The sequence below is a fragment of the Ahaetulla prasina genome, chromosome 2 (genome assembly GCF_028640845.1).
Source record: "Ahaetulla prasina isolate Xishuangbanna chromosome 2, ASM2864084v1, whole genome shotgun sequence".
In the NCBI taxonomy this organism is placed as follows: Eukaryota; Metazoa; Chordata; class Lepidosauria; order Squamata; family Colubridae; genus Ahaetulla; species Ahaetulla prasina.
The window spans coordinates 17,097,010-17,108,815 of NC_080540.1; the positions used below are offsets into that span (position 1 = coordinate 17,097,010).

At 44.5% G+C, this 11,806-nt stretch overlaps 1 protein-coding gene across 3 annotated transcripts in view; it reads left to right on the forward strand.

The window, feature by feature from the left end:
• Positions 1 to 11,806, forward strand: part of FLOT1 (flotillin 1) — a 32,130-nt gene that overhangs the window by 5,818 nt on the left and 14,506 nt on the right. For all 3 annotated transcript variants that reach the window (XM_058169882.1, XM_058169883.1, XM_058169885.1), the window contains exons 3-6: positions 2,313 to 2,388; positions 3,586 to 3,676; positions 7,853 to 7,996; positions 11,153 to 11,272. In XM_058169882.1, coding sequence (XP_058025865.1) covers positions 2,313 to 2,388; positions 3,586 to 3,676; positions 7,853 to 7,996; positions 11,153 to 11,272 — 431 coding nt within the window. The remainder of the gene's footprint in view (positions 1 to 2,312; positions 2,389 to 3,585; positions 3,677 to 7,852; positions 7,997 to 11,152; positions 11,273 to 11,806) is intronic.

Below are 11,806 nucleotides of genomic sequence, written 5' to 3' on the forward strand. Positions count from 1 at the left end.
AAGTGTCCTGGCGACGTTTCGACGAAGTCTCATTCGTCATCTTCAGGCTTCAGCTTCGTGCTTCTGGGAGCAATATATATATATATATATATATATATATATATATATATTCAGGGCTGCTCTTCTACCATTTCTTCTCACTTGTTTTACAACAATCCTTCTTTTCCTTCTTCTCTCTTTCCCTTCCCTCCCTTCTTCCTTTTCTACTTTCTTCTTTCCTCCTCTCCTTTCTCTTCTCTCCTTCCCCTTCCCATCCCCCACTCCTCACTTCTTCCTCCCTTTCTAACCTTCTCTCCTACTCTTTTTTTTCCTTCCTCTCCTTTTCCCTTTCTTCTGTTCCTCTCTCTTCTTCTCCCCTCCTATCTTACCCTCTATTCCTCTTTCCATTCTCTCTCCCTTGTTGTATTTATTTTCAATTCAATATTTTCCTTATTGGTATCCGAGCAGCCCCGATTTTCTAGTCATATTGACTTTCTTTTCAATTTCTTTTCCATTTAGCTAATTTCACACATATCATCATAGTTGTACATTTATGTAATAGCATTTTTTCCTTCCCCCTTTTTCATAGCTTTCTTATCCGATCAGTTCAGCCTTCAGGGCAGCCACAAAATGTGGCTGTATTCCTTTGTTCAAGCTAGCCGTGATTTCTTTCAGATTGCTCTGTTCAGAATGCAACGGATCGCTTTGTACATTCAACCGTTTTTGGCCTGTTCAGATGAAGTTGATGCTTTAGGATTTCGTTTGGAGACACCGTTTTTATTTATTCATTTTATTTGCATTTATTTATTTATTTTGTCAAGCATATATAAGATTACGGATAAAAGTATAAACATGATTGTGAATACATGAAATGCATAAACATGATTAGGAATACATAAGATGGTTACAAATAAATGGGGACAATAGGACAGGGATGGTAGGCACGCTGGAACGCTTATGCACGCCCCTTACAGACCTCTTAGGAATGGGGTCAACAGTAGACAGTCTTAAGTTAAAGTTTTGGGGGGGTTGGGATGAAACCACAGAGTCAGGTAGTGCATTCCAGGCATTGAACACTCTGTTGCTGAAGCTATATTTTCTGCAATCGAGTTTGGAGCAGTTTACCATAAGTTTGTATCTATTGTGTGCTTGTGTGTTTTCTCCTCTTTTTCTTTTTAACTATTCAGTGCTTTTATTTTCACAAAGTGGATTTCCTCCATAAAGGGCTGTCCTCCTGGTTGTGCCAGCTTCCCAACGGTCACATTTTGGCTGCACAGCCATTAAAGCACAGGCTCAAACTTTTTATTAATAGGGCTGTGCAGCATAGGGCAGCTATATAGTCCTAGGAAAAGACACAGCTGCTTTAAAAAGGATGTAAAAAAGATATTGAGACTCTAGAAAGAGTGCAGAGAAGAGCAACAAAGATGATTAGGGGACTGGAGGCTAAAACATATGAAGAACGGTTGCGGGAACTCGGTATGTCTAGTTTAATGAAAAGAAGGACTAGGGGAGACATGATAGCAGTGTTCCAATATCTCAGGGGTTGCCACAAAGAAGAGGGAGTCAAACTATTCTCCAATGCACCTGAGGGTAGAACAAGAAGCAATGGGTGGAAACTAATCAAGGAGAGAAGCAACCTAGAACTAAGGAGAAATTTCCTGACAGTTAGAACAATTAATCAGCGAAACAACTTGCCTCCAGAAGTTGTGAATGCTCCAACACTGGAAATTTTTGAGATTGGACAACCATTTGTCTGAAAAGGTATAGGGTTTCCTGCCTGGGCAGGGGGGCTTGGACTAGAAGTCCTCCAAGGTCCTGTCCAATTCTGTTATTCTATTCTATTCTAGATCACTTTTTTTCAGTGCTGTTGCAACTTCAAACAGTCACTAAACCAATAGTTGTAAGTCGAGGACTACTTGCATTACATTCTGTTTCCTATTCCTTTAATTCAAGGGTTCTCCAAACTTGGCAACTTTTAAGACTTACGGACTTCAATTCTGAGAATTTCCCAGCCAGCATAGAATTCTGGGAGCATAGAATTCTGGGAGAATTTCCCAGCCAGCATAGAATTCTGGGAGTCCCTAAGTCTTAAAGTTCCCAAATTTGGAGACCCCTGCATTAATTGGCCATATTTCTTCATTTTCCCAAAGAAGTGACTAGCTTCTTTACCTGCTGAGCTCTTTTTGCTTTCTGTTGAGCTCTTTTTGCTTTTTATTATCAGTTATCAAAAAAACCCCAAAATGAACAGTTGACCGAGAAATCTGATCGACTGGGCTGATCGAGGGATCTGATTGCCCTGAGTAGATACTGCACTGTTTTATCTCTTTCCCCAGGTTTCTGCCGCAGTCCCCCAGTGATGATCGCTGGGGGCCGGGTGTTTGTGGTACCGTGCGTACAACAGATCCAGAGGTAAATCTTTCTGTGGAGGCTCTAGGATCTCACCAAGGTTGGACTAGTCTTTTCAATGAGCAATGGTATCCTGTTGGTTTTATTTCAGTTGCCCATCCAAGTACTAACCAGGGCTGACCCTGCTTAGCTTGCAAGATCAACCAGAGTCGGTAGGATGCTGAAGCATTCAACCACGTTGGTGTCCTTCAAACATTAGCCTTATAGGGTTCTGTGGATTATAAGTGGAATACAAGTTCACCCTATTTGCCCTCATCGGGTGAATTGATAGAAACACAGGGTGACTATGAAAGATGAAATTGGGCTAAAGGGACTCGTTAGTAGGGTTTATAAGATTATAAACTCTGATGAAAAATTGCAAAGTGTGATGAAGACAAATTGGGAAAAAGATCTTAATATTGAAATACCAGAGTCAGATTGGAATGTGAATTGGAATAGTAGAATTATGAGAACTTTATCTATAAGGATTAAAGAGCATAATTATAAAGTTGTTTGGAAATGGTATTTGACTCCAATAAGATTGTCACAAATGGATAAAAAAATTAGTAAAAAATGTTGGAGGTGTGAGATGGAATTGGGGACTTATGAACATATGTGGTATAAATGTGATAAGATTAAAAAGTTTTGCCAACAATTGGAGAAAATGATATTTGAAATGATGGGGAAAGTAATAATATTGAGAGTGGAAACTATATTATTGTTGGTAATTAAGGAAATAGAATGAACAAAATATGAAAAAGAATTGATTAGAATTATGATTATAATAGGCAGAATTATAATAGCTAGATATTGGAAATTAGATGTGATTTTTAGAATAGAAGAGTGGAATTCTGAAATGTGGAAATTAGCCTTAAATGATAAAATGACATGTGATATTAAAATTAGAAGTGGTGTGTATAAAGAAGATATTTTCTGGAAGACTTGGAAACCATTCGTGGACTATGCGCTTGGAAAATTGGACGCTTCGGTACCTGTACCTCGAGAACGTGGATTTTGGCAATCATGAGGATATATCCGAAGACCCAAATCTTCCTTTTTTTTATGTATAGCACAAGGGTGCAATAATGTATTTTCTTTTTTGTTTATTGGAAAAAAGTAATAAAAAAATTAAAAGAAAAAAAGAAACACAGGGTGACATCTTTTTTACATCTTGAAACTTCATGGATGTGGGGCTTAACTCTTTTCTTTCCACTTTTACAGGATCTCACTTAACACTCTGACCCTGAATGTGAAGAGTGAGAAAGTTTACACCCGGCATGGAGTCCCCATTTCAGTCACTGGCATCGCACAGGTAATATTTTCCATTCAGCAGGACACTGAAGGATATCGTGGGAATATCAAAACAAAACCTGAAGGCAGGACAGGAAGCAATGGATGGAAACTAATCAAGGAGAGAAGCAACCTAAAACTAAACCTAGACATTTCCTGAGAGTGAGGACAATTAACCAGTGGAACAACCTGCCTCCAGAAATCGTGGGTGCCCCAACAGTGGAGGTTTTTAAGAAGAGACTGGACAGTCACTTGTCTGAAATGGTATAGGGTCTCCTGCTTGAGCAGGGGGCTGGTCTAGAAGACCTCCAAGGTCCCTTCCAACTCTGTTATTCTGTTCTGTTCTGAGAAGCAACCTAACCACTGGGGAAAAGCAGACTACAATCCCAACTGAATTCATTTTATTTTCCTATCTAGACCCGTTCCAGTCCGGCTTCCGGCCCGGATACAGCACTGAGACAGCTTTGGTCGCACTGGTGGATGATCTCTGGAGGGCCAGGGATAGGGGTTACTCCTCTGCCCTGGTCCTATTAGACCTCTCAGCGGCTTTTGATACCATCGACCATGGTATCCTGCTGCGCCGGTTGGAGGGGTTGGGAGTGGGAGGCACCGTTTATCGGTGGTCCTCCTCCTCCCTCTCGGACCGGACGCAGACGATGTTGACGGGGCAGAGATCGACTCCAAGGTGCCTCATGTGTGGGGTGCCGCAGGGGTCGATTCTCTCACCCCTCCTGTTCAACATCTATATGAAGCCGCTGGGTGAGATCATCAGTGGCTTTGGGGTGAGATACCAACTGTACGCTGATGATACTCAGCTGTACTTTTCCACCCCGGCCACCCCAGTGAAGCTGTCAAGTGCTGTCCCGTGTCTGGAAGCCGACGGGTCTGGATGGGGAGGAACAGGCTCAAACTTAATCCCTCCAAGACGGAGTGGCTGTGGATGCCGGCACCTCGGTACAGTCAGCTGCAGATGCGGCTGTCTGTCGGGGGTGGATCATTGGCCCCGATGGAGAAGGTACGCAACTTGGGCGTGCTCCTAGATGGTCGGTTGTCCTTTGAAGACCATTTGACGACCGTCTCCAGGAGAGCTTTTTATCAGGTTCGCCTGATCCGCCAGTTGCGTCCCTTCCTGGACCGGGATGCCTTATGCACAGTCACTCATGCTCTCGTTACCTCTCGCCTGGACTACTGCAATGCTCTCTACATGGGGCTCCCCTTGAAGAGCACCCGGAGACTTCAGCTAGTTCAGAACGTGGCTGCGCGGGTTATTGAGGGAGCGGTTCGGAGCTCCCACATAACACCTATCCTGCGCAGACTGCACTGGCTACCTGTTGTTTTCCGGGTGCGCTTCAAGATATTGGTTACCACCTTTAAAGCGCTCCATGGCTTAGGACCGGGCTATCTACGGGACCGTCTACTGCCAGCCTCTATCTCCCATCGTCCGGTACGTTCCCACAGACTCCTCAGGGTGCCGTCAGCCAAACAGTGTCGACTGGCGGCCCCCAGGGGGAGGACCTTCTCTGTGGGGGCTCCAACCCTGTGGAACGAACTTCCCCTCGGACTTCGACAATTACCTGACCTTAGGACCTTTCGCCGCAAACTTAAAACTTATTTATTTCGTATGGCTGGACTAGCCTGATTTTTATCTTTATTTGATGGGTTTTTAAAGTTTTGTGATTTTATGGGGGAGTATGTTATTTTAACATTTGGGCATTTAAATTAGTTTTTTAAGGGATGTTTTTAATTATTGTGTGTATTTGTATTTTATCTGCCTGTTCACCGCCCTGAGTCCTTCGGGAGAAGGGCGGTATACAAATTAAAATATTATTATTATTATTATTATTATTATTTCTCTGGTGGGTTTTAGGTAACGTTTCGGCCGTCCCTGAAATGATACATTATCTTCCACTTGCTTCCTTGTGCAAAATGCATCCAACTGGGCCTCAGTTGTGCCCAGCATTAAAATCACCGAATGCAGGTAGTCCCCAAATGACCAACGATGGTAATAGAGGCCTGCCCATCACGGTTGTAAATCAGGACAGTCGTAAAGCGGGTTGGTCCTGTGCCTGACCCAATTTTACAATATTCTTTGGATGGATGTCGTTAAGGGAATCACAACGGTTGTCAAGTGAACCATTTGTTCGCTATGGACGTGGTTTTGCCCAAAACCAGGACTAAATGCAAGGCTGGGCAAAATTGTAAACTGATCATATGAATGCAGGATACCGTAGTTGTGGCCTGGTTGCCAAGCAGCTGAAGGGCAGTCAGCTGACGGGGGGGGGCGGCATGGGGACAGGATTCAGAACTACAAATCCTGATTTTAAGTACAGTAGTCCTCCACTTACAACCCTTCATTTAGTGACCATTCAAAGTTACAACAGCACTGAAAAAAGTGACTTACGACCATTTTTCATGCTTAACAACCATTGCAGCATCCCCATGGTCACGTGATCAAAATCCAGCTCCTTGGCAACTGGGTTCATATTTATGACGGTTGCAGTGTCTCAGGATCATGTGATTCCCCTTTGATGAACTTCTGACAAGCAAAGTCAATGGGGATGCCAGATTCCCTTAACAACCAGGTTACTAATTTTAACAGCTGCAGTGAATCGCTTAACAACTATGGCAAGAAATGTTGTAAAATGTGGCAAAACTCACTTAACAATTTGTTATGTCCTCCTCGCCTCCGTCCGAATGATAGCTTAATTAACCGGCTCTTATTAGCTCTGGCAGCAAAAGAGCCAGCGTCTGCCAAGAGCCCTCGTTAGCTGCCAAGACGCTGGTGAGTTACAATCTTCGGCTCTAGTCAATCCGTGGATTTGCCTGATACAAAGAGACACACCAGCTCTTGCTGCCTTTTATATCCTGTGGGGTGTGGCTCCATGACTCAGCACTTCCTAGGCCTGCCTCTCCCCTGCTTCTGTTGTTCTCTTCTCTCCTGCCTATGAAACCTGGGATTGAACCAAGCCTGATTGCTGTCAGCTGGGTCTGCAGGCGTGGCCTGGGGGGGGGGGAAGAGTCAGGAGAAGGAGGCCTCGTCTCTTTCGCTTGGCCTGCTTCTGGCTCCTGGAGCTGATCCAGGGAGGCCGTTGCTTCCGAGGTAAGTCCTGATGGCCCTTCCCCCTCACTGTCCAAATCACTTTCTGGCAGCAGGCCTGGCTCCGAGTCACTTTCTGGCAGCAGCCCCGGCTCCAAGGCACTTTTGGGCATGGGGCCAATTTTGGGGGCGGGAGCCACAACACAATTGTTTTACTTAGCAACATACGTTCTGGGCTCAGTTGTGGTTATAAGTCATGTTTACCTCGGAACTAGACTGTGTTGTTTCTCTATGTCACATAATATATTTGGGCATATCCATAATTTTGTATTTATTTATTTTGTCATGTTTATGTAGTATATATTGGAGGTGGTGACCCTTCGAGAGCTGCATGCAACAAAATTTCATTTTAATGTATGCCGATTAGTGTACATTCAAAGTGACAATAAAGTTATTCTAAGTCTGTAACCCCAAGACAGATCTGTCAGAACCTTGAATGATTGCTGAGTCACTGGTCATAAGTCGACCACTGCCTGTTTAATGAAGGGACATGGTGGCTCAGTGGCTAAGATGCTGAGCTTGTCAATCTAAAGGTCGGGACGTTCAGCGGTTCAAATCCCCAGTGCTGCATAACAGGGTGAGCTCCCGTTACTTGTCCCAGCTTCTACCAACCTAGCAGTTCGAAAGCATGTAAAAAAAAAATGCAAGTAGAAAAATAGGGACCACTTTGGTGGGAAGGTAACAGTGTTCCGTGTACCTTTGGCATTTAGTCATGCCGGCCACGTGACCACAGAGACGTCTTCGGACAGCGCTGGCTCTTTGGCTTTGAAACGGAGATGAGCACCGCCCCCTAGAGTCGGGAACGACTAGCACATATGTGCGAGGGGAACCTTTACCTGTTTAATGTTAGGGTGACCTTAAGAGGTCTTTAGCCTTCAACCCAGGGCAGAATTCTCATAATTCTGACAACTGAACCTTTCCTTGATTTGCTGGAACTCTCTTTTGAGACCGAGAGGCAGTCCCTAGTTGCTTAGAGAAGAAACCTCCTTAGCCTGACAAACCCCATAGGGAGGGGGGGGAGGAAAGATCAGATATGAACAGGAAGCGCTTCCCATCCTTTCTTCTTTCACTTTCTAATCTACACCATCTTTTCCCACCTAGGTAAAGATCCAGGGCCAGAACAAGGAGATGCTGGCAGCTGCTTGTCAAATGTTCCTGGGCAAGTCTGAACCAGAAATTGCACATATTGCCCTGGAGACCCTGGAAGGGCATCAGAGAGCCATCATGGCCCATATGACAGTAGAGGTAAGGCTGCTTGTGAAAATGTGTGCGCCAGAGGTGGGTTTCAGTAGGTTCTGACCAGTTCTGGAGAACCGGTAGTGGAAATTTTGAGTAGTTCGGAGAACCGGTAGTAAAATTTCTGACTGGCCCCGCCCCCATCTATTCTCTGCCTTCCGAGTCCCAGCTGATGAGGAGGAAATAGGGATTTTGCAGTAATCTTCCCCTGCCATGCCCACCAAGCTATGCCACGCCCACCAAGCCACACCCACAGAACCGGTAGTAAAAAAATTTGAAACCCACCACCGGGGTGTGTGTGCAAGATATTACCACCGGTTGAAGAATCAGTGAGGTGTGGTGGAAACCAATGAAGGAGAGAACCAACCTAGAACTAACGAGACATTTCTGGAAAGGAAGAACAATTAACCAGTAGAACAGAAGTTGCCTCCAGGGTAAGGTAGGGGAAATAAGAGTAGGAGAGAAGGTTAGATAGGGAGGAAGTAGGGTGGAGGAGGAGAAAGGAAAGGGAAGTAGAGAAGGAGCAGGAGTGGAGAGAAGAAAGGAGGTACGAAGAAAGGCAGGAGGGAAAGGAGTGAAAGGAGAAGAAAGGATTGCTGTGAAAAGGAAATGGAGGAAAGACAATTTCATAAAAACTGAAATAGTTAAAAAAAAATGAAAGGGAATGAATATGAATAAAATATGGAGAAATTGGAACTTGAGGGCAAAAGAAGATGGAGTTAATAAAATGAGCAAGATAATATTAGGAAATAATATTATAAATAATATAATATTTATATTAAATAAATATAAATTTATTTATAAAACTATAATAAAATAAAAAACTATGAAAAAAGAATATTTTGGCAAAAACAGTTAACTAAGTAAAATATGTTTGAATATATTGAATTGTATAAGAGATGATATGGCCAATACTCTGTTCATGAATTGTGTATGTGTGTAGTGGGGGGAAACTAAAAAAATCAATAAAAACGTGTACAAAAAAAAGAAGAAGTTGCCTCCAGAAGTTGGATATGTCCCATCACTGGAGGTGATTAAGAAGAGATTGGACAGCCATTCGCCTGAAATGTTATAGGGCCGTGATGGCGAACCTATGGCATGAGGTGGCACGCAGAGCCCTTTCGGTGGGCACGCGCACCATTGCCAGCTGCTCTTTCGGGTTTTGTCATGCGCATGCGCGCTGGGCAGCTGCTCTCTTCTGGGTTCCGGCACTCCTGCGCACACTCCAGTTTCGGCACTCGGTGCCAAAAAGGTTAACCATCACTGGTATCTCCTGCTAGAACGGGGCGAGACTAGAAGACCTTCTAGGTCCCTTCCAACTCTTGTTATTCTGTTATCCTTAAAAGCTTAGCACCAGGGGTCTGCAACCTTAAACACTCAAAGGAGCCATTTGAGTTTCCCACAGAAAAGAAAACACCGGGAGCCACAAAACCTGGGTGGGCGTGGCCAACTCAACATCACTCATTTCCACCAGTTATATGACCTCCTAGCCATGCCTACCCAGCTGGTCGTTAGGGCAGAGAACTGGTTGTTAACAACACCAGGAACCACAAAACCTTTTTGACATCTCTCTCTCCCTCCCTTCCTCCCTCCCTCTCCCTTTCTATGTCTCTCTCTCTCTCCCCCTCTCTGTCTCTGCCCTGGCCGCTTCTCCATCCCCCAACGTCACCCTCACCTTCTCAGGCCAGGAGAGGCGTGACTGGGAGGGGAGGGCGAGGGGCAGGATCAGTCAGTAATGGGATCACCTGACAGGGAGCCACAGCAGAGCGCCCAAGGAGCTGCATGCGGCTCCAGAGCTGCAGGTTGCTGAGTCACAGCTTAGATGTTTTCTCTCCAGTCGAGTGCACCAGGCTGTTAACTGTAATCTAGCTTTTCAACAGTTTGGTATCCAATTGAAATGAATCAGGGGTATCTGATAGAGGGGGGGGTCAAAAAACTTGTGGCAACCACAAACGTATGATTACAACCGCCCCTCTTTTTTTACAAGATACATTGACAAGGAATGGGCTTTTGTTGACATGGTTGTCTATTTTAATCCACTCCCTGCAGACAATCCTGCACTGAATTATGATTTGCATTAGCCATGGGACACTGGGGCCTTGGAGGCCAACCCCCATGGAGGGGATTCGGTGAAGAAAGGCTGCTTTGAAAATTCACAAAGACACTACCCTAGGCTATAGGTGTTGTGACCCAGGCCCAAGTAGGTATTATTAAACGCAATCAGTTCGAAAACAGACTTTATTAGAACAGCTGAGAATTAAACTCATTCTCAGCGTAGTCCAAACTAATTCAAACCAAATTCTTTGTAACACAATTCTTCAGTCTTATCACCAACCTTGGTCTAATTAGACAAACTGCCAAAGGCTTTTCTTGGCAAAAGTTCAGAAGCAGAAGACGCCGACAAAAAATAAACGCAGCAAGACAAGAAACAAGGCTATCAACGTTGTTTTCCGACAAAGAGGCCAAGAGCCGTTGCTGGTCTGTTTTAAGCCTTATGGGAGGGGCCAATCATCTCTTGGCCCTACTCCCAAGTCGTTCTCTTTGCTTTAGCTGCTCTTTCCTTCTAGCAGCTCTTCTCATGCGTGCATTAGGAACAGGCTCCTCCTGTTCCTCTGCCTCCCTATTGTCAGCCTCTGGAGGCTCTGGAGTCCGCACTTCACTCCCCGATGGCCCTGGCCCCACCTCAGCCTCTGATGCAGAGCCCTCATCTGGGCCTTCCCCAGCCTCCAGGACTGGCCCATGTTCTTCCTTAGCCTCATTGCTCTCTGACTCCATTGCCAGCTCTGCAGGCTGCTGACAGATCACAATAGGCTAAAAAGAAGAGTTTATGCTGCTTTTGTCATCATCACCTTTTAAAGACCCCATAATCCCTTGCGGGGTGGAGTCTAGGCTACTGAATGGAGCGGAGTGTTTACTAGCCAGATGCCCTACCTGTCACTAATGTGGAGGTTTTTTCAGCAAATCTATTCTCACTGTGCGCAGAGAGAGAGAGAGAGAAATATCTGCCTCTATCTAGGTTCGAACTCACAGCCTCCTGATTGTGAGGCGAGAGCTCCACCTCTAGGCCACCGTGCCACTCTAGCTAATGCTGCTTCTAGAAGGGCTTAAAAATGTGAACAGAATCTCTGCTCGGCACTGACATAGTTTCCTCTCTTTGTTAAACAGGAAATCTACAAGGATCGTCAGAAGTTTTCAGAGCAGGTCTTCAAAGTGGCCTCGTCTGACCTGGTCAACATGGGGATCAGTGTGGTCAGTTATACCCTCAAGGATATTCACGATGACCAGGTGCACCTATGCGCTGTTTTGTATCGATGCAAACCATTGTCCATGTCATTGAGAATGTTCAGTCATAAAGCTATCTTAGGCAAGAGATTACCAAGGATGTCTGATTCACAATCTTTCAGCAATAGAAATAGAAAACCACATCAACCTGACCCAACACCAAATAGAATTGCTTAATTGGTTTTTTCCTTGCTAATGGAAAAATAATACAAGGTTCTTTCTGATACTGACAAGTTTTGGGCTGAACATATTTATTGACTGATTGGATTTATAGTTGTCAGTCCTTCAACATTGGCCAAGTCAAGAAATAATTATATTAAGTTCGACCAGAACTCTGTGGTTGTAGGCTATAGCAACAAAACCTTCAAAGTGTTCCCTTCCTATAGTGAATTAAGGTGGAGCCAAAATGATTTTTTTCCCCTCAGTTTCTTGGGCTTAAAACATGTTTTGTTGTTGCAACCATCATTTCCGCATTGTTTCTCCAAGAACATTTTAAGGTAGCATATTATTCTCTTCCTATTTTTCTCCACAATAACC